The following is a 22706-nucleotide window of genomic DNA, read 5'->3' on the forward strand; positions in this document are numbered from 1 at the left end:
CTGCCTGCCATATATAGTGCCTGAAACCCCCAGGCGACCTGGGGCGTTGTCCGCCTGTATCCACTGCATCGTATGCCTGTTCAACCTCCTGGTAGTACAAGATGACTTCTAACGATGCTTAACATATAGAACCGCAACGAGGCTTGTCAGTTTAGTCCTATCAGGCGTAAATTCCGGCACCAGAATACGCGTACGTACTGGACCTGACTCGGATGGTGTCAGATAATTAGTTACACTAATTGGTTGCTCACTAACTAGTTAACAACAACTAGAATCCACTCCACTGCCTGTCGAACCATCACTACCATGCGAGAGTGACCTTCCCATTGACCGTCTCTTGCGCTGTGAGCCTCAAAGAGCCGCTCTGTGTGACGTGTCCCTCGTTGTCAAGGTACGGGTACAGAAACATGCTCCATAAAAATCATATTGCTCACAGCATTGCATTTACAGGCTAGCAATGAGCGAGGTAAGCTTGGGTTTACCCATCCATGTGGCTACCACCTCACATATCTCTAGCAACCAGCTCGGGCATGGCCTATTTCTCGAAGCGGCGGATGACCGCATTGGTCAATCGAATAGGTACGGATGTACTCACAGAGCTTGTTGAGGATCTAGAAAACCTCATCGTGTCGCGAGTATGTTCGAAAAATGACTCTTCGCCGTTTACAATTGAGTTTCGGTCGCCCTTGGCCAGTGTGGCCGTGACAGCAAGCGAAGCTGAGGTGTATATTGACGGTCTATAGTCTATCCTTCCCTTGATTCGTTGTGGTCCGGGACCTAACTGGAAGAACTAGCCTACTTTGACCAGGTCCATCACGTTTATCCCTTCCTCGATAGAGGAGAGTTCACCTCGCATACTGCTAACTGCCAACGTACCGGAACTTCACAATGTAGCAAAGCATGTTCCGCACTATATCACGCTGTCCTAGCATTAGGCAGCCAATTCCACCAGGGTGACAGCTTCGTACCAGACTCCGGAAAGACGTGGACTAGCTTTCAATTATGTCTAGGTATGATTCCGGATATCTTGGTTCCTCCATACTCTTTGACAAAACTTCAGGTATTCCAATGCCTTCACCTTTTCTGTTTCATGCCATACTGACAAGGTTTCATAGGCTCTGACGGCCATGGTGAGGGTGCTGAATCCTTGGCTACCATTTTCACGGATCTAATGTTCGAATTGCAGTCCATATTTGCAATGACCGCTTGCTGTCTTCAGTTAGATCAGGCGTTGGTATACGAGGCGGCTAGGATGGCGCAAAGTCTGCGGTATCACAAATCTTCCAATGCTAATCCAGCTCACTTGAGAGCTTTTTGGACCATATACCATTTGGAAAAGGTTGCCTCCTTCTCTGATAACAATAGCTCAGTGCGTTCAAAGCTCTTGTCGAGGCGTGGTAGATATTTTGTTTTACTAATTGTCAACCAGGTAATTGCTGACGAAGATATCGGATGTGACATTCCTTCCGTCCCAGGGTCCATGTTTGGTGACTACAACTGGTTCCTGTCCGCCATACATCTGAGCAGGCTGACATCGATCACATACACCACTCTGTTTTCGACAAGATCTTCTTTGAAGTCTGCCGAGGATTGCTTAAGTTCTATCGAACAGGTACGACGTGGGATGGAAGAATGGCGCTTATCAGTGCCTGTGGCATTTCGGCCGAAGGAGCCACTTCAGCTAAGTGAAATTTCAAGTCCGAGGGCGAAAATGGTCGCTATACAGACGCATTACTTGTATTGCAACCTGGTTTTTGCTGTGGAGCGCCTATCCCTTCACGTCGACCCCGATGAAAAGTCCAGTCGCACGGATAGAAAGCAGGAGTTGATGGACGCTGCGCGCACTGTCATTGAGATTATTCGGTTCATCGAAATCGAGCCTCATATGCCTATCTTGTAAGTCCAGGTTCCTCGAGCTCTATGAGACACCGGATGACGGCCGTCATACTGATACTTTTAACTCAGTGTTGCCGCCATCATGCCATTGTCAGCAGTCTTCGTTCTTTTTGACTTGGTGATTCACAATCCCACTCATAGAGAGACCGAAAGTAATGCTGCCTTCCTTGATCAGGCTGCGACATACTTTAGTAAACTTGACAGCGCCTCTGATGGCGCGCTTCCTGGAAGCATCATCACAAGCTTTGCAGGAATCGCGCGACAATATATTCTCAGGCTGCGGGAAGGGGCACCCACACCTACCGCCTTGAAGACGCAGATGCTCCAGGGAATCCAACCAATATGGGATTATGCGCCAGATATTGATTTCAAAGATATAGATGTAGGGAAACCTTCCATGATGTTTAATGTCGCTAACTCCGTCAAAGTTTTCTTCGATGAGCTCACGACCAAACTATGCCGAGCAAATCCCCTGCAGCTCAACGTTTGACGCGCCGTCACCATTTGGAACCGAGATGCTCAATTATCCCCTATCCCAAGATATTCAAGCCTCGAACAACCAAATAGCGGACCTTAGGTCCATTTTTGGCTTCGTGTTTCCCGATTGGGCGGGTGATGTATAGACTACATCCTGTGGAATTGGAAGACCTTTCCATGTGAAAAGCTGAAGGTTTGTTCAGCATTGAGCAGCCTTATATGCATCTACTGTTGAAGGATAAAGGATTTGAGTTTTTAAAGCTTTCTCTGCATTTCTCCGTTTCTCCCTTTTTGGCTTCAAGAGGCCCGGCTGCTGATGACCTCAGAGGTTGCATTCGTAGAGATACAGCCGAGCTCGAAATCGGCTTCCATGTCCAGTATATACGAGTTTGATCTCAACCCTAACGACGTAAACTTTCTAGCCAAGGATGGCTAGCTGCAATATCATGGTTTCTTTTCAAAATATGTCGTACACGTACTGGAGAGGTAAATATAATATACTCATTATAGCCCCGCGTATGACCTTTACAGGTACTGCTAGAATATTCGGTGCAAACAATGTACTTCGTAAACATCGCGATTCCAGCAACTTCCAACAGGTCCTCCTCCCTCTCGACGAGGTTCGGAAATAGAGAAGTGCTTTTTATAAGCTTATGATACTCAAACACGGTAGGCAGGTACGGTATTTGTGCTGCCCATAGAGACCCTCCCGCTCGCCGTTTTATTCGGTACGCGGCTAGATTCCATAGGATGCAGGCTAATATCAACGTTCGTGCTAGCCACATCCTCTTGGAAACCATAACCAACAGCGCCTCTGGCGTTAATACTGCCTCTCAGGCCCAAGCTCTTGCTCCATGGAATGAAAGCTTGGACTATGTCACTATGACCCCACTCCGGGCTATTTTGGAACACCTTTAACCCTATATTCCCTCAGTCCCTCCCCGCACTGTACCTTATAGGAACCAAACCAGCTCGGCTTTCTCCTATTAGCTAAGTGGGACGGGGACGGCGAATACGAAAAGAGCCTACTAAGGTACATTTGCTATATAATCGCTTAGAATAGATATAAAGATGAACGTGTATAAATATATCTGTAGACTTTTTTTTGCATGATCCCTCACTAAAGCACAGTGTGGACTGTCTAGAAATGCCTCCCTGTCGATAGTGCATCCCAATCGCGCTCTTGCCTCTGCCTGATGTGACTCCACGTCCTCCCACCCGACCATCTGATCGGCCGTGGAGTACAGGTAGAGCCGTCTGGCCGTTGTCCCGAACACGGTAGGGTTATTAAGCTGCGCGCGCAGCTGCTGAACAGAACTCGTCCATCCGATCTGCTGGAGAACTGTAATAAGACCCACAGCGGGAAAGAGGAGAGTCTTGCCAATGGTTCGAGCTAAAGGCGGACTACAAGGCAACGAAAGTGCAGCCGCTTGATATGCGCGCGAGAAGGAAGGGTCTCCGGGGCAGCAATCGAAAATTATTCCACGGAGATGGGCCCCTAATTCCAGAGGGGAGTGACCGGGATCATTTCGCAGGGAGAGAGCGAGCTGGATCGCGGTGTTGCAGCCACCATGGGAGAAAATATGTAGTAAGATGGAACCGCTCTCTTCTCTCTCTGCGGCGGCAAAGATAACCTGACGGATGACATCGCGTGCAGGGGCCAAACGCGCATGGAGCACGCTAAAAGGGAGTACGGTAATCTCAAGGATATAAGTGGTGATGAGAAGGATACGGGAATTAGGGTAGAGGACTCGGTAGCCATCGATATATTTCTGGATACGCTGAGGAGTTGCGCCTCCTAGCCAGGTACAAAGAGTAACAAGCGCAGTGCTAGCGGGATTAGGAGGTTCGAAGAGATAGATATTGTTACCAACAGACTGGAACTGTTCAAAGGAGCCAACAGGTGCCATTATCGCTCCTTGACAAATATAAAGGCGGCGTACAAGGTGATGATAGATATTTGAGAAGGTGGCTAACCCGGCTTGGGTAGTAGGAAATTGGGGTTGGGTTGTAGTTAATAAATATCCGTTTGCCAGGCGCGTAAGTTAATTAATTAAAAGGGCGAAACCGCTAAGCCGTTACCTCGATAATGTAGTTGAGTTCATAATGCATATATATATTGGCATTGCTTTTAGCGTGGCTACCCCTACACAAGACAAGGGCTACGATGTGCATATAGAGTAGCGCCTGAGATAACTACCATGTACAGTCACATGACAAAACTCTACGGATAAAACGCGCTTGACGCGAATCACCAGTATTTTGTAAATTATCCCATCAATTATCCAACATGCCACGTACCCCCCTATAACAAATAAATGCCAATATTTAATACAGGAAGGAACTATCTTTATATTAACGCGGTTTAATATACGGCCGGAAGGCTTTAGGGTAATAAATAGTTAATATTTCTCGCGATATATAAATCCCTATCTAAGCTATAAATAATACTATCTAAAACTTATCTAAAAGGAATAATAGAAAAAGCCTCCCTCGCTTTAGCCGGTCTAAGAAGATAATAGATACTAATAGTTAATATATTTTACTCCTTATTAAATAGAACCCTTTTATTACTCTTTATTAATTAAGAGTTTAATATTATAAAGTTTAGATTAGAGTATCTACTTGTACCCTTATTTAATATATTAAGACCTCGAAATACGGCTACTAAAAAGTAAAAAAATAACCTTAATTAATACTAGAAGTAGCTGCTAAATAGCTTAGTTAGGCTTTAGGGTATAAGGATAACTTCTATAAGGAGTAGTCTAAAATAATATAGACGGATAAATATTCTATAGAATTAGGTAAGGGGAAGGTATTCTAATAGGTTTTCTATTAACACGGCCTAAATAAGAAGTAGAAAAAGGAATATATCTAGTCTAAAGTTAAGCTAAAGATGGTCTCTATTATGATTTTAGTAGGGGGCTATTTAGGGTAGAGGCTATTAAGATATTATAATAATAATCTAGGACCCTGACTTAAATATAGGGGGTTACTCTAGCTAGTTATATCTTAACCTCCTTAAGGATAATCTACCTATAATTTGGGAATCTAGCTTTATATTTATATAAGATAATACCCCTATATATATAGCTAAAAAGGTTATAGATTAGTTATAGAAGAATGGTATTTAGACTATAGAGTGGCCCCCCTATTTACCTAATATAAATTCTATTAAATATGCCTGGGCCAAGCTTAAAGAGACTCTCTATAGGATAGAACTAGATATAGAGAACTTTAAAGGCTCTAAAAGTGAGCTTAATTATAAATTTATAGAGCTAATAGAGAAGGTATAGGAGAATCTAGGTTAAGATTATTTTAATAGGTTGATACAGAGTATAGATAATTAAATTAATACTCTATTTAAGGCAAAAGGGTAGTATACGCGCTATTAAATATAGGATATTATATAGAGATTATAATTTAGTAAATAAATAATATATTATAGCAATCCTTACTCGTTTATCTCGATAATTGGTGGAATGGTTAATAAATTCAATTTCCCAGTGTTTTTGGTGGGTGGGTGGATCTGCAAAATATCCGGATACTTATGTCCTAGAACTGTAAACACCGAGTAACCAACATATAATTACCATGGCTCATCCATATACTAAGGCAGCCAGTTTATTGGCTATAGACAGGTCAAGGATGCTTGGAGGGCAGCGCGCTTTACTCTCGATATAGGCCATTTATATAAATTATGTGTGCTCTACTAGTTGGGCATGTATATGTTTATGAATATATTTAATAAGAGTCAGATCATATTAACGATAAAGATGCCTGTAGGGAGTATATTATATATCCTCGTGTCTTTGTTTGAGTCGGGCTCGAGACAGGAGCTCCAGAGTGAAGCCATGGATAGAGAGTGTGGCTCGTCCCTCAAAGCGAAGCCGGCAATGCAAGCCAGTTACTACTACAAAGCGATAGGAGAAAACATCGCCCGAGGGTGATACAGCGGCAAGCGGCCGCAGCCGTCAGTTCAAGTCATCATCCTCTGCGGAATCGATGGCCTGTCATGGACAGGATTGCACGCGTAGGTGAATCTATAGGCCGGTAATGGAGACGATACTCTGAGGTGACATGCTAACAGGATAGTAGCGGCGGCGTATACTCATGATCTTGATGGATTTGAGTCGATCCTCTCCTTGGACACTAATTTCATGGACTATCATATCCTCTTGCCACCAGTTGAAGATAGTATTGGCCCCGCTAGCTTTATCGATTATTATACCGTGCCAGCAAGAACAAGAGAACCTCCGTGGGCAGTCGGCGGCAGCAGTGGGCAAGGCCTGGTATCCAGCATCAAATCGACCTGATATCAAGCCTGATATCCACCACCCACCTGGCCTAATATCGAGCCTGATATCAACCATCACTTCGGCCACCATAGGGAGCTGGCTCTCTATGGGAGAAAGCTCTTGCTTTTGACATCAACCTAGTATCATCACAATCTATATCTCTGGCACTTCTAGAGTCTGGCTCTCGATAAAACTTATATAAAAAAATTTAAAAGTAGAACTTCCGATAAAGTAAATTAACCGGCCCTTAGTCTCGAAGGTTGTGAATTGCACCTTTGCAATATTTTGATAGCTTTATCAGCGATAGGCTACTTCAGCACATCTCGTCCACTCAATGGGCTCGTTGAGATTAGGCTCTAGAGAGGCAACCTATTATTTATCAGGGATATCTTTAGTGTATCTCCCTAAGCCAAGGGGTAATATAGGGCACGATGGATGCATTATTTTGGTCCCTCGAGCCTCTCTATAGAGTTAGTAGGCTCGGATCCTTGATTATTCTTGATCTGGATACATTTCACATTTAAAACTTAATCACATCACGAGAAATGTACGAGATATCAGCCCTTGCTTGGTAGAAACTATGCATATGAAATATAAGTTCTTCATAGTACTCTATATAGAGATAATTAAGTATAGATATTATCTAGCTAACCATGAAGCTCTCGTTCCTTTGGAATAGCTACCCCCTTGTCGAGTTATTCCGCTGAGCGTCAAGTTGTTCAAGCTCTTTCGCGGAAAGTGGTTTGCCCATCCAAGAGTAGTCAGGTACGGCCCTGCGGTTAGGCGTAGTCCTAATCCCCCTTAATCGTCTTGTAATCGCGTCGAGGTCTACACGGAGATACTTTGCCAGGAAGCTGCCAATCTCGGTATTTTCGTGGGTACCAGCAAGGGCCTTGGAATCCTGTGGAGAAGAGCTGTAAATATTGACATTGACGGCTAGAATTACGAACATATGTTAGCATTAATCGCACAGCACCACAGAGAATAGGAGTATGAGGGTGGTAACTGACGGGTATGGCCATGTGTTGACCATCCTACTTGAGCCCGCTGGCTGATGAGATCAGCGAAGCCGTCTGCCCCGTTACGAACAACAGCATTTATCTCACGGTCGGACGCATCGTGGATTCCTAGGCCGTCCTCCACAAGCTGGCGGGCAGTGTTGCTGTCACCGCCGTAACTCTGCAATATTTGCCCTAGGTATTCAGCCGAGTGTGCTGCATTACCGAGAATGTTTGACCGGGCGCGGCCCGCGGACAAGCCTCCCGTTTCATGATCAGATGTGCTGATGAGAATACCCGGAGTAGAGTCCTGCTCAAGAAATTCCAAGGCGGCCGCAAAGGCCTGGTCGAATGCAACCACTTCATGGACTTGGGCTGCAGGGTCGTTGCCATGACCAGCGTGGTCAATACGGGAGCCCTCAATCATAATGAAAAAGCCTTGGTCACTATCACGAGTGGCATCACTCAATGCCTTTAGAGCAGTGCGAGTCATCTCTTCGAGAGAGGGATACACGTTATTCTGGTATCGGCGATCAATCTCAAATGGAATGTTGTCATCAGCGAAAAGGCCGAGTAAGGGGAGTCTAGCAGCTTCTCCGCCCCTCAAACTATCGAATCCGCTGCGATCGCCAACATATGAGAAGCCCTTTGATCTGGCAAGCCTCACGATATCCTTGTTGTCATCACGGCAACCTCCTGCACTACCCGGAAGGAAATGGCATCTCCCTCCGCCAAGGAGAAGGTCAAGCTGTAGGCCTAGTGGGTGATGTTCTCCGATCTCCTGTTCTGCAATTAAATCCTCGTAGGAACGTGAATTGGCATGGGCAGCGAAAACGGCGGGGGTAGCATCCGTGATTCTTGTGGTAGCAACCAAGCCGGTCTTATAGCCAGCAGCCTTTGCACCCTCTAAGACAGTACCACATGGGGTGTGGTCGGGCAACACGGCAATGGCACCATTGTAGGTCTTCTTCCCGCAGGAAAATGCTGTAGCGCCCGCAGCAGAATCCGTGATCGGGCTGCTGGACGACCTTGTGCGTGACTGGCCGATAAGATGGCTATCCAACCAGAGTACATTTTTGGCACCTGTCTGCCACTGGCGGTAGCTTCGAGCCATATCGACACTTTGAGGGCCCATTCCATCAGACACCATGAAGATGACGTTTCTTTTTCCCGTCGGTATATCCCTACGCACCTGGGTCTCAGATGCTTCGGCCTGGGGCACTGCTGTCATAACGGTGACAATAGCGATGGCGGCTGCGGCAGCTGCCTGGGTCCACGAGAACAATCCGGCCTGGCGCCGGGAATGGTTGTTTGGAGCCATTCCGTGGAAGTACAGTTGACTAGACCCAAGGTATTAGGATTCTGAGGGGGCGCAGAGAGAATGGAGAAGGTAAAGAATCAGTGTAGCAAGGCAAGGTGTCCATGCAGTCGGGTTGTCTGTTTGCTGAACACGGCGAACATACCGGACGAGAAGTGTCAATATATATGTAATTCCTGGACTGCTGTGATAGCTATTTTCCGCTTTATAGAACCTCAAAAACCCCTCGAAAGCAAGTCTGCCTGCCCATGCCTCCACGTGCGGCAACGAATACTCGATTGTTGACTCTTCAGCATGAACAGGGATCGACTGCGCTGGCAAGACGAGGCAGACTCCCCAGCCTGCAGCGATGGCAGGTTGTTTGCAAGACAAGGGGATGCAGCAATGCAGTTTTGCATATTCATTCTCCGAGGCATTGGTTCTGCACTGTCCGCAATTGTGCCCTTTAGAGCTCTCCAAGCAATCTAGGATGGGGCCCCCTGGTAGCTCTACCGGACATCATTCCCTACTATGGCAGCATACACCCGCAGTCACCACCATGCTTCTAGGCGCCGAGTCTGTCAGTGTGAACTGCTGGCGCTGACTTGGACCTATAGGCGGGTTGCAGGCAGCCATGTACGCAGAAGGCTCTTTTTCTTTCGGCTTAAGTAGGCGTCCCATAACGACTTGATACTCCTCCCTTGGCTCTCCATCGTGTGGGGAACTCTCTTGGGAACTCTCTTGGGAATTCTCTTGGGGATCCTCTTGGGGGTAAATAGTAAATAGTACCGGTAAGTACTCCATTTGCACCGAGAGCAACTTCACCGCTGCATGGCGTCAATCCAAGTCAGGATACCGGGCGCTATGAGGAGATCTCCCGAATGCCGTGAGACATCCTTGCTGCTCACTGATCTCTCCGGATAGGCCCTAACATGGGGGTCAAAGAAGGCAGAGCAGAGGAACGGTTGATAGAGGGGCCAACTCATGGATGTTTGTAGATGGAACCAGCATATCTGATGCCTGAATCCATCTGAATATAGCCGTCGTCAAAAGAGAGACGACGATGTTGATATTGTTGGATGTTTTCTTTTTATGACGTAAAGATGTGATGCTTGGCACGGAGCTCCCGTTTTTGGTTCCAGCTTCAACTTCGAGGTCAATATCAACCATCTTTATTATCACTCTCCAGAGATATCCCCGACAAAGGAGAGACCCGCGGACGTCCTACAAGGCTATGGACCTAGTGCTTGAGTATGCCACAGACCTGCTCGCCCAATGGACGACCGTCTCGGTACAATGTGAGCTGAAGTAGCTAGTTATCTGCCCTTATCATGAGCTGACCTCTATCTAGCTACGACAAGCTACCTATATCGTACCTAGCACCGGTCAGCGTGTACACGGTGTTCCTAACCCTGCGGCCGAATTTGAAAACGACAATGAGCGCACACCTTTGCTGCAGCCAGACCGTTGCACTGAGGATGGCGGATGGTGGTACCCAGGCTGGCTGCAACGAGCCGCCGCTACCACCGACTCGGTACGCACTTTTATACAGTCCGAAACTGGAAAAGGGATTTTGAAATGTAGCCTCGCGTACTTGCTAGGCACAATGGCGACGTTTGTCCCAGTACTATCTCAGTTCCTTGGTCAGCAAGGCGGGAAACACACCGTTGCAACTGTTACTGTGTACTTCCACCCCGCTAGGACTAAGGGTAGCATGATCGAAGCACTCATGCTAGCTATGATTGCTTTTTGCTATGCCGCCTTCATTACTATCACCAGTATGAGCGTCTCGGTACTCTTTGAAGATGTATTCCACTTGCTCCCTCTTGGCCATGCAATCATACTGATTGTCTTTTGTGGAGGTGGACTCGGCTTCATTGGATGGGTGAAACAGCGGCGTGGCAACCCGTTGGTTAATGTGGCCTGCTCCCTTGCTTCGCTGGCCATAATCACAGTTCTCACCAAGGAGGGAGCTGTTCAGCGAGGAGATTTGTCCCTGGCCAAAATCTACCAGGTCTTCAAAATGATCATTATGGGAGTCATAGCTACAATGACAGTTTGTTTTGTAGTTTATCCGATCTCTGCAAAGCGAAAGCTACGTCAAACTATGGTTGAGATGACAGATTCCCTATCCGATATGCTGGAAATCATCACCGAGGGCTTTATATACGGCGGTTCGGGAACGGAGAGTAGGCTGGAGCAGGGGCCATTTCTTGACGCCTCAAATAGGAACAAAGCGGCATATTCGAAAATGGAAAAACTTCTGAGAGAAGCAAAACTTGAACATTACGTTGCTGGCACGGAGAAGGAATACCAACTTGAACAGAAACTTGTCCGTTGTATTCAGGATATTTCCCAAAGTATTGGTGGTCTACGAAGCGCGGCTGCGCTCCAGTCCGATATTCTGAAGCAATTCCAACAGCCACCTCGGGAGAGAAGTTCTTTCGATACCTTGCGATCACCTCGCAACCACTCTCCTCCCCCTAGCCTGAATAGGTCAGGTTTAACATCGAGCCGCTCTGATGATATACAATCACCGACAAATTTTGGAACAATTGCTGCTACTGACTATCCACGAACGGGTAATAATAGTACTGACTTTGTTCAAGCACCCGCTGAAATTTTTGAAAGATTCATTATCCATCTTGGGTTGTCAATGGTATTATTTTCCTGATCCCTATTACCTACTAAAATCTATTATATCTTTATTTTTATCCCTAAGAACGAGTGCTAACTTGCTGAGTATGGCAGAACTCACTAGCTTACACGCTGAGGGAGATTCTTCGTGAGCTCCCTTATGGGCCAGCTCCGGACTTTAAAGTCACGGTCAATAGCAAGTTTCGAACAAGCCTAGACCGTGCACTTGAACTATACCGAAGCTCCCGTAATGATGCACTAACGCTCATATACAACCAAAAGGATTTAATTATGACTGGTGGCAAACCTCTTGGAGTTGAAGCAGACCTAGAAGAGGTTGCTGCCAGCTGTGGTCACTTTAGTTTTTCCCTGCAAGAGTTCGGTGAACAGCTTAAAGAGTTTCTTGGTATACTTGACAAACTTCAACTCGAGGCAGAAGAGCGGCCGAATGGGCGATCATGGCGTTGGCTTATTCCGTGGGCCTCAGAATCAGGAGCAGATGATGATTTGGCCCCGTTAGATACAGGTATGGCCCTCGATTCCCCCTTTTTTTTTTTTTTTTTTGGAATGGTTACCGTCATTGACGCTTTGGCTTGCATTTAGAGGATCCTTTGCGTTCTACTACTAGCAAAGATAAAAAACCCAAAGATTTGCCGCTGTCAGCTCCTAGAATAACGCTTAGGTACAGATTTTGGAAAGGTCTTCGGGTTTTCCGACGCGATGACACAAAATTTGCTATCAAAGTTGGGGCAGGTGCGGCGATTTATGCCCTTCCCTCGTTTCTACCTGAAACGAGGCCGATATATTGCGCTTGGCGAGGAGAATGGGGGTTGTTATCTTACATGCTTGTGTGCTCAATGACTATCGGGGCATCGAATACAACTGGCTATGCTCGATTTCTTGGGACTTGCCTTGGGGCACTCTGTGCTCTGGCTTGCTGGTACATAGCCAAAGCAGACGTGGTCTCACTCGCCGTATTTGGATGGGCAATGTCCCTTTGGACAGCTTATATCATTTTAGCACAAGGGAAGGGGCCAATGGGAAGGTTTATTATGCTTACCTATAACCTCACGGTGCTCTACGCCTATTCATTATCTCAAGAGGGTGGTGACAATGACGTGGATGAAGGTGGAGAAAACCCAGTTATCGCTGATATCGCTCTACACCGTGTAGTAGCTGTATTTTCTGGTATTCTATGGGGAATTATCATCACAAGGATTATCTGGCCATCCAGTGCCAAAAGAAAACTCAAAGATGGTTTAAGTGTACTTTGGCTCCGTATGAGTGTCATCTGGAAACGCGACCCCTTGTCCACCATGATTCGTGGGGGACCGACGACTCTTTATTTCGATGTGCAGGAAAAGATACAACTACAGCTTTTCTTGAGCCACCTCGACTCTCTTCTAGTTTCGGCAAGATCCGAATTCTCGTTGAAACGGCCATTCCCAGATGCTGAATATGGCGCACTTGTTGCCAGGTCGAGACGGCTACTAGATGCCTTTCAAGCCATGAATCTTGAGATAATGAAGAACCTCACAGCTTCTGAAGGTGAAGCGGCTATGTTGAGATATACCTTGCGAGAAAGGATGCAACTATCCGCAAGAATAACTCATTTGTTGTCAGGTGTGTTTTACCGCTGCTTTGTCTAAAGCCGCCGTTGATATTCTTGGGACGACATTAACCTTTCTCAAAGTGCTGGCATCCTCGATGAAACTTGGATACGCTTTGAACGAAGTCCTCCCCGACACTGAGCACGCCAGGGATCGCCTGCTTGCCCGGCTTCACCACTTCCGGAGCGACAAACAGGCCTCCCAGCTGACCACGGATGAAGACTATGCTCTTCTGTATGCATACGGTGAGTCAAATTCTCCATATACACCTGGAGACATGGGTACCCCCAGTAGTCTCAAATACCTTCCTCCTCAACCAACTTTCTAACATTGGAATGATGGTAATAGCACTCGTTACTGCGCAGCTGTCTACCGAAATCGTGGTGTTGATGGAGGGTGTGAGGAACTTATTTGGCGCAATCGATGAGGATGCTATTACTCTGCAGTGACCCTATTATTCGTTATATGCTTTATTATACCCCTTGCTGCGCTTACGGTTCTTGTCAATAAAATCCATACTGCAAACCTTTGCTTGTCCTTTCTCATGTTAGAGCATAGTCTACTTCAGCGCTTCCTCTGGTAATATCAAGATATGACTGACAAACACCAACCTTTATTCATCCCTTTCAATTAACATTTCGCTGTATGGGCAGTTCACGTAGGATTAGGTAAGCGGATGGTGCTCCAACACCACGTCCATCGTCGACTTCATCATCCGCAACGTCAGGCCTGTTGACAGTAACAAAATCCATCCAGCGCATAACGTACAAATAACCGTACAAGATACCAGCTTCGATTTTATGATAAATGAGGGCCTGAGCCAGCCTAACCTGGCCTCGCGCAGCCCTCGCGCCCGGCCTCCGCGCTCTTCACCATGCAGATCGACCCTGCGGCGCTGACAGGGACAACTGACTTTGCTTCAGTGGTGTCAGCGTCCACAACCAAGGCTGCCTCAGTCGCTCCTCCGATAACACAGAAAACAACGAAGGCTCTTATATCTGTTCCGCGTCTCGATGTCGAACCCATTTATACTGAACTGAAGGGCGCAATTGGGGATGGCTGGACCGAATACAAGCAAGCGACAACACTATTCTTACTTGGTACGTCACAGCTTCTAGGGAAAGAACATTATCCTTTGCCCATAACTTTGGAGTCACAGTCTGCTCACTATCCCATATCCAACAGGTCACCTTAACCAAAATGAATTTACCGCTCGCGCCACCCCGTTGCTGTCTGTTGATCCGAAGCGCGAACGCCTTCACAATAACTTCGTCTGCGCGCTTTTAGGGAACTTATCCAGGGACCTGCCCGACCATGGAGTTGCGAGCTGGGTTTCAGCAAATGATAAACCTACGGTGGTATCGAAACCGGCCTCGGGGGATGCTGCTGAACAGCGCCTCAAGACCGAGGTGATGCAACTACCTCCGAGAGATAGACGGAGACTAAAGGCGATTCCAGAGGTAGATCTGCCCACAACTATATCTATGTCTACGGAAACTATACCTTTACTAACATTACCCTCATAGTCTGACTCGAACGTCATCCCAAATTCCCTTGAGGAATATCAGTTGGCAAAGCAGATCAGGTTACCAGATCAGGTTCCTGCAAGCGCGGGTGGATTGAACAAGACAAGTATGACTTTCTATAAACTAGCCCTCTAGCCGCTTAGGCTTTCACTCCCTGTGCGGACTAACACGGGGCAAAATGGACAGACTGGGAGCTTGAAATTAGGAAACGATATGCCCAACCCCTTGCCTCCGAGACCGGAGAATTTCCGGATTCTGAGTCTATATATGCACGTATGACCCCTATATGCTACGAAGAATCCATATCGAATGGAGCATCATTTCCATGTGCAGCCTACATGGCTATTGCGACAGAAAATTTCGTGAAAACCTTTCTCTCCAATGTCTTCGGCAGGACCAAGTCCAACGGTCCTTCCGGAACTATAAATGGAACAACGACAAGAAGATATCGTCGGCAGTTAGAGCGTGAAGAGATGGCATTTACCCGCGGAGAATTAGTGAGAAATACTACCAATGGCCTTCTTCCCATCGAAGCCAAGGAAGCTAGCATTCGTCAACCGCTAGGGTTACGTGACCTAAAACTGACCTTGGACCTTGCACCGGGTGCACTTGGCCATATGCCTCTTGTTATTAGCCAAATCATGGACGGATATCTCGAGGAGGAGCTTGAGGCGGAAAGCCAGTGTTACTTATTGGAGGCCAACGGTGGAGTTGACGCTTCGGACCAAGTGTCATCTGGAGATGAAATGGATGTCGACGAAGAGCCATGGGATTGGGAGGGTGCAACTGCTGCAGATCATAACCAGCTAAGCTCAATCCTGGATGAGTGCCTTTCCATGGCCGCCTGATGTGCATCTCATTTTACTTTGGCCTGGAGTTGAGAGGTGCATGGACTATTGGCGCAGTGGTTCTTGGCTTCTGGGTTCCATTTTGATATTATGGAGTATTGTTTGGAGGGATTTTTTTTCCCTACATTGGCATTGTCAGGCTAGGGGTGTTACGCTGGATTATATTCTGTTAATAAATTAAACAGACGCACAGAAGCAACTGTTGTTATTTTTGACATGCTCTACCTTAATTGCATATTTAATACTATGTCTGTAGTTCACATAAATATAATATTGGGCATATTAACTAAATTGGAACAAGGAAATGTGAACTGCGTCATAGTACCTATACATGCTATATAAGACGCTTGAGATAATCATTACCCCTATTATTAGATTATCATGGGTGAAATATATTTTGAAACCTAAGTATCTAAAAGTTACAACCCTGTGCTGTGCCCACCTATCCTCCTTAACTCGTTACTCCATATCCCTCCAGGTAGCGGACAACCCAATCGAATCTGCAAGAAAACATGGATACATATGTAAAACAGAGACCCTAAAAAACAAGGGCCTATTCTAAGCGGCTCAAGGTAATCTTTAGGATCTCCTCAGTGGTTTTATGGGCGTTGGCGGGATCCTTGCTCACTGTTTGCCAAATCTCGCCATGCTTCGGCTCGGTGGCAATGCACTTTGTCAGGACGTCTTCTCGTTTTTCCTATTGTATGCATATTGCATTAGAAAGAACCTCAAGAATGAAATGACCAAAAGGGTGATATCGAATGAACTCACATCTGTCCCATGTTGGAGAAGAAACTTATAATACCAGGCCCAGACATCACCGAGATCGCTATTCGCTACAATTGCCTTTTCAAACCACGTCATGGCCTTTTCTAGTCTTCGTTCGCCCCAAAATATTCGAGCGACAGTGACGAATAGAATAGGATCGTTGTCAACCTTTTTAATGGCTTCTAAACTTCGGGGTTTGCGGTGCGTTCGAGGCTCTAGATGCCATATACTCTCGCTCCATAATAACCCTGAGTTCGGAACTTCTTGGAGCGCTTTGGACATTAGAGCCTTTGCTTGGCTAATATTGTTGGCCCGGCGTTCTACCCTGACGCTTTCCGTCCAGAGTTCTGCGTTTTTAGGCACAGCAAGCCGAGCACGATCGAGGACAGATCGCGCCTTTACAACAACACCAGCTTTCTCCTCAAGTCTCGACGCAAGTAACCAAAGAGGCACTGATTTAGGACAGGCGCGGACCCCCGTACCATACGCTTCGCGGGCCTGCTGAAGTTGACCCACACTCTCATATATTTGTCCTTTCAGCATCCAGAGTTTATCGGCTTTGGGATATAACTGTAAACCCTGATTGACTAGGTCTAGTGCATGGTCCTTGTTGCCGAGCTGGCGTTCATAAGCAACGCTTTTAATCCAAACCCTGTCTGTCCCTGCCTCGCGTCGGGCTGTTGAAAGCAATTCCCTGGCCTGTTCAATCTGGTCGGTGTCGGCTTCTAGTTTCACAGCCGCAAGCCAGATATCTTCGTTATTAGGATTTTGGTTGAATGCCCGTCCAAGCACCCGCCTTGTGTTATCGATCTCGCCGGCTTGCCATTTCTCCTTGGCTAGCTGCATCCAGAGGTCTTCAGATTGAGGGCACGCCTCCACGCCCTTTTCAAGGAGCTGCCAAAGGCTTTCTTTAGTACCATGGTTGCGTTCTAAATCGGCAGCGGCAAGCCAGATCGACTTTTTGTTGACAAAGACACGGAGTGCATACGCGTATATAGCTCTCGCAGTTTCATATTTTCCCCGTGAAATACTCCCTTTGGCGTCCTCCATCCAGATATCCTTCCTATCATCGTCTTCGTCAAGGCCCCAACCCAGGGTTTCCCGAATAATGGCATTACAGGTGAGAACCGCATCTTCCTCCTCGCATTTTTCAGCCTCGACGATCCATTCCTCTCTTTTTGGCATAGCTGAATCTCTAGCAAGAGATTGGACTGCTCTTTTCATCACATTCACCTTGTGTGCGGTCCCCATTTGCTCCTGTAGTCGAGCAGCAGCGATCCAAATGTCACGGCTAGTAGGTACTGCTTTTCTAGCCGCGTTGAGAACCTTCTGCGCATTTTCTGGTGTTTCTAAACGTGCCAACGCCAGCCATAGCTCAACAGAGAGTGGAATCATCTCAGTCGCTTTGGCGAGTAGTAGTCGTGCATCGTCAGGGTTCTCTTCTAGGTTGACAGCTTCTTTCCAAATGGTAACGGACTGGGGAACGTGAAGGATGGCCTGCCTCAGAACGTTCTTTTTCGCTCGGGCGTCGGATTCGAGTTTCATAGCCTCAATCCAGAGCCGTGTTGATCGGTCGTTGTTTTTAATGGCATTGGCCGCAATGATTTTTGCATTATGGTTGTCGTTAAGCCGAATATTTTCTAACCAAACATCCTCGCTTTTTGGACAGAGTTCACAACCCCTGGCAATGTAATTCCTGGCAGCTCCAATCCTTCCTGCGATCTCCTCTAAACGAGCAATGGCTATCCATCCCGGGGAGTGCTTAGGGTTGGTTTTTGTCACAGATTCTAAAAGCGTGCGTACGCGTTTGATGTCCCCAATCTCTACTTCACCAGCCTTCATCTCGGACTTAGTCAAGCTCGTCAAGTAGCCTTTTGGGTCGATCGACGAGGCACTGCCAGAAGCAACATCTCCGCTCGACCCTTCGGCTGCTTGGTCCAACCTAACTTGAAGAACTTTATCCCTGGCAGCACCTATATCTGCAAAGTTGGTAATCGTGCCGTCAGCATTTTCACCCCGAGGAACGTGTGACTCTGCTCCATCGTCGCTGATAGTGGTATCAAATCCCGTCGAATCCCTCGCGTTTGCTATCACACTGTCTGGAACCGCGTAAAACCTTTGGCGTAGATTTTGCCGTGCTCGTCGGTTTTTGCCTGTAAGGTCCCCGACTTCAGGAATATTCGCCCAATCCTCATCAGAGACTGAGGCCAACGACCGCTTGAGATCTGCGAACTGCTGTTGGATTTTCGGGTTTTTACTCTCATATTCTTCCATTTCTTGACGTTCTCGAGCTTCCCTATAATAACACCACAAGGTTTATGTTGGCAATCGGTTCACAAAGGCGTCTAGGACAAGATAAACTATAGAGTTCTTGCAAAAGTTCAACAGGGAGTTAATAAAGCACGAGCTTACCTTCTTGCTTTGCGTCTTTTATCCATCTTCTCATCAACCGCCTGGTATACTTGATCCGCCTCATCGTCCTCTCTGTCGTACTGGCCGTAAGCGAAAAGACCAGTTTCATTTTCCGGGTCTTGATATCGATCGTCGTTATCGTCCTCCTCCTTTTCAGCCTTCCCTCCTTTCTCTCCTCGTGTTGAAGCACCATACGCAGTTGGGGGCGCAGTGCCTAGTAGTGCCGCGCGTTTTGCAAGAGCTTCCTGTATCTGCTCTGGCGTAGGGCCTTCTCGCGCTGGTCCAAGATCAGACCGAGTTGTGAAGCCGGTTGCACCACGACCCAACCCAGCAACATAGTTTTCAGGTGCCGGCTGGCTCAGGAAATCCTTGCGCCCTGACATCCCTTATATAGCAAGCCAGGTCGACATATAACGATGGTGTTGCATCGATGTCTCTTTAACTACCTAAAGCCAGGAATGGAGATAGGTCGGAAAATTATATTTCCACCGCCACAAAATCCCGCCCGGAAGTTTAATCTTTTTTTATTTTTTTTTATTTTTTTCTGGCACACATAATTACGTCGTCGGAACCATTTAGCGGAGACCAATATTGGGATATTGGGACAGCGAGATACCTTGATCCGTTAGATTCTTCTTGGATAAGATCAAGATGCCTAAAGCAAAGCACGGCAAGCGCAATAATGCTGCGCAGGCAAGCAGTCCTTATGCTCAGGCCGTCGCCAAAACGAAAGCAGCCCACAACATATTCCGCATGAACACAGATATAGGCCAGCACGTCCTGAAAAACCCCGGCGTTGCCCAGGCTATCGTGGACAAGGCTGATTTAAAGCAGAGTGATGTAAGCTCTCACCTATTGCCGGTTGTTGCTCCGTTCAAACTAATGTGATTCTTTGCGCAGACGGTATTGGAAGTTGGCCCTGGTTCTGGCAACCTTACGGTCAAAATTCTAGAAAAGGCTAAAAAAGTGATTGCGGTGGAATTAGATCCAAGAATGGCTGCAGAGCTTACAAAGCGTGTCCAGGGGAAGCCAGAACAAAAGAGGCTGGATGTACTGTTAGGGGATGTAATGAAGACGGAGGTTCCTTATTTCGATGTTTGCATAAGCAATACCCCATACCAGGTATGCTTCTAGCGTTCTAACCGCCTGAATTAGGGAATGACATTAGCTGACAGAAATAGATCTCGTCTCCGTTGACATTTAAACTACTCGCCACGACTCCAGCGCCCAGAGTATGCATCCTCATGTTTCAGCGTGAATTCGCAATGCGACTCTTCGCAAAGCCAGGCGACAAGTTATACAGCCGTCTCTCTGTGAATGCACAAATGTGGGCTAAGATAGACCACATCATGAAAGTGGGCAAAAATAACTTCAAGCCACCTCCCGCTGTCGAATCGAGTGTTGTTCGCATCGTCCCCAAAGTCCCGCGCCCGGATATTAGCTACGAAGAATGGGATGGTCTTCTTAGAATTGCGTTCGTGAGGAAGAACAAAACGTTGAGATCGAGTTTCCTCGGAACTACTAGCGTTGTGAGTATGTTAGAAGCTAACTACTGCACCTGGTGTGCCCAAAACAATATCCCCATTGATGCAAACACTCAAGACAACGATCAGCAAATGATAATCGAAGAGGGTAATCAAGAGGAAGAGGAGGTCGATGAAATTATGGAGCTCGATGACGAGGACGACGTTCCTGATTTCTTCAAGACTGAGAAAGATCAGACCGCACCCAAACAAGGATCCGCGAAACGTGGAAAAGTAACATCCTTGGTTCGAGAAAAGATCAGACAAGTCCTTGAAAACGACACTGGGCTTGCAGACAAACGCGCCAGAATGTGCGATGAAGGCGAATTTCTAAAGCTCCTCTGGGCCTTTAATCAGAAGGGAATCCACTTCAACTAGGCGGAAGGTGGCCGGATATGTGCAAGGACTCCTTATGGACACGCCCCAGAGCAAGCGTCTCGTATTAGGGCACAGCCGAATGTGACCTTTCTGTTGTGTCACTTCCAGATCGGAGATGTGCGCTTGAATCCTGAAACAAGCTCTGCCATATGAACGCCTCGCTCAACAGGAGCTCTATATCCTTCTCAGTCCAGCTGCGCGTTGGAAGAGCCTGGAGGAACATCATAATTTCCTGCCATTGGGTCAGCATACAATATGAGGCATTCTATCCGGGTGGTACAAACTTGGAAATCCATCTTGAGCAACTGCTCCGACCATTTAACTAGGAATGCGGCGCATACGTATAAGTGGAACCGCGAGAACCCCTGCTCCTCTGCCTATAATCAAGTTAGCACCATCTCCCGCATAAAAGTTCACTGGGTACGCTACCAGATATGTGTCCCACATCCTGATTGTGTTCTTGATACTGATCTCTCTCATTAGCAGACAGTTCATCCACCGAAAACTGAACTGCATGAACTCCACACTCTCACTCTCGAAGTGCTTTGTGAGTGCAGAATCAATACGCCGTGTGAGGTCATGCAGCGCACCCACCTGCCTGTGTATTCCAGGCTGTGCATAAGTATAATTGTCTTGGATGCCATCGAGGAGCTTAGTTAAACACCAAAAGGAGTCTGCTTCTACAGCGTTGATTACTGGCTGTGGCAGCTGCCCGGGATCCATTCCTTGTTCAATATCGGAATCTGTGATGTATGAACCAAGGAAAACCTGCCAGAACGGGGTGACAAGGTCGTTTATTCCCTGAACGTAACCACTTGCGGGATGCCGAATTGCCCAGACATATAAGATTCGTTCCAAAGACCGCTGGGTTGCCTCATAGGCATATAATGGGATGTGTGGATTAGTTCGAGGGATATCAATACTGATTTGGTGCCAAATTGCCTCATCGATACCCCTTCCATTGCCTAGATTAGGAGTCGATGACGTGGCCGGCACAGCCTTAGCTCCAATTGACGAGTTACGCTCAAAGGCTTGCCGTACACCATCGAGGTACTCCTTTCGTTTCCGTTCTAGAGTTGAGACCCGGCGATCGCTGTTTGCGGGTAAATATCCGAGTAGCAACTGCCATGTCATCGCCCTGACTTCTTCTGGGATGCCTGACCAAGCCAGATCACGGAGCTCGGGCAAAGATACAGTACTCGATTGGAGTATCCGTTTAAACTTATTTACCCGACTTATTCGGGTAGAATGAGCCTCGACTTCCTTTGCACTAGCGCCAGGGGATGGAGGTGAGTGGTTGATTAAGTTTAAAGAGTTTGCAGGATCTAGTAGTTTAGGAATTAGCCCCTTATGTTTTAACATTTAGTATGGAGATGGACACGAAATTTACCTTTTAATATATCTTTATACTGTGGCCGGAGTATCTTCCCCTCTGACTTGTTAGCTGTAGGATAAGTCAAACTTCCCCGTTCCTCGGCAATATCCGTACTGTTGGCTCGAAGACGCATACTGCTCATGCTAGGAGCCAAGCTTGCAGAGCCATTTACATGGCTACTTACGCCTGGATTGCCTTGGCCTCCCTTTGATTGAAGGTTGTAACCTAGTGGCTTGACCTTCTGCCTCCGTATGTTTGTAACACTAGGAAGCCCAAATTCATCCTCGTCATCTTCGTATCCGATTTCATCACCGTCATCCTCGTCATCCAGGTCGGGCGTCGAGTCGCCGGATACCTGAGAGAGGAAATTGCTATACGGGTGTTGTGACGAAAATGCCCTTCTGCCCGATTTCCCGGTATTCATATCACGCACACGGCTTGAGCTCGGAGATAGCGAAGGCCGTGACGGCGTAGACGCCCTCGAACTAGGAGGGACACCCCTATGGCCACGTCCAAGTCAGACTTGCGACTCTTTCCGTGATCGTTTGTGCTGGGATATTTGGAGGAAAGGGGGGGGCCGCACATTAACATATCTGTATGGGCGTATGAAGCCCCAACGACAGTGTTTTGGCCAAACGGCACGTGAGGACTCTGCGGTCGAGA

The 22706-nt window shown here is 47.2% G+C and overlaps 6 protein-coding genes across 6 annotated transcripts; 3 read left to right on the forward strand and 3 right to left on the reverse strand.

Moving 5' to 3' along the window:
- Positions 1-1711: 1711 nt before the first annotated feature.
- Positions 1712-2386, forward strand: GIQ15_05651 (uncharacterized protein; the record flags this gene model as incomplete). Its single annotated transcript, XM_033553068.1, has 2 exons — positions 1712-1896; positions 1966-2386. The coding sequence occupies 2 exons, from the start codon at positions 1712-1714 to the stop codon at positions 2384-2386; spliced, it is 606 nt and encodes a 201-aa protein (XP_033404212.1).
- Positions 2387-3033: 647 nt separating this feature from the next.
- Positions 3034-4283, reverse strand: GIQ15_05652 (uncharacterized protein; the record flags this gene model as incomplete). Its single annotated transcript, XM_033553069.1, has 2 exons — positions 3034-3271; positions 3592-4283. The coding sequence occupies 2 exons, from the start codon at positions 4281-4283 to the stop codon at positions 3034-3036; spliced, it is 930 nt and encodes a 309-aa protein (XP_033404213.1).
- A 3067-nt stretch (positions 4284-7350) lies between these two features.
- GIQ15_05653 (repressible alkaline phosphatase) lies at positions 7351-8990 on the reverse strand (the record flags this gene model as incomplete). The annotated part of the gene is made up of 2 exons (XM_033553070.1): positions 7351-7607; positions 7682-8990. 2 exons carry the CDS (start codon positions 8988-8990, stop codon positions 7351-7353), a joined length of 1566 nt encoding a protein of 521 aa, XP_033404214.1.
- A 1210-nt stretch (positions 8991-10200) lies between these two features.
- Positions 10201-15587, forward strand: GIQ15_05654 (uncharacterized protein; the record flags this gene model as incomplete). The annotated part of the gene is made up of 10 exons (XM_033553071.1): positions 10201-10257; positions 10318-11625; positions 11718-12129; positions 12552-13151; positions 13255-13458; positions 13562-13611; positions 14058-14313; positions 14399-14673; positions 14740-14845; positions 15073-15587. The coding sequence occupies 10 exons, from the start codon at positions 10201-10203 to the stop codon at positions 15585-15587; spliced, it is 3783 nt and encodes a 1260-aa protein (XP_033404215.1).
- Positions 15588-16140: 553 nt separating this feature from the next.
- On the reverse strand, positions 16141-19150 carry GIQ15_05655 (pre-mRNA-splicing factor; the record flags this gene model as incomplete). The annotated part of the gene is made up of 3 exons (XM_033553072.1): positions 16141-16284; positions 16359-18651; positions 18768-19150. The coding sequence occupies 3 exons, from the start codon at positions 19148-19150 to the stop codon at positions 16141-16143; spliced, it is 2820 nt and encodes a 939-aa protein (XP_033404216.1).
- A 268-nt stretch (positions 19151-19418) lies between these two features.
- GIQ15_05656 (dimethyladenosine transferase dimethyltransferase) lies at positions 19419-20668 on the forward strand (the record flags this gene model as incomplete). The annotated part of the gene is made up of 3 exons (XM_033553073.1): positions 19419-19607; positions 19668-19889; positions 19949-20668. 3 exons carry the CDS (start codon positions 19419-19421, stop codon positions 20666-20668), a joined length of 1131 nt encoding a protein of 376 aa, XP_033404217.1.
- Positions 20669-22706: the final 2038 nt, after the last annotated feature.

Source organism: Arthroderma uncinatum, assembly GCF_011692745.1.
Source record: "Arthroderma uncinatum strain CBS 119779 chromosome Unknown scaffold4, whole genome shotgun sequence".
NCBI lineage: Eukaryota > Fungi > Ascomycota > Eurotiomycetes > Onygenales > Arthrodermataceae > Arthroderma > Arthroderma uncinatum.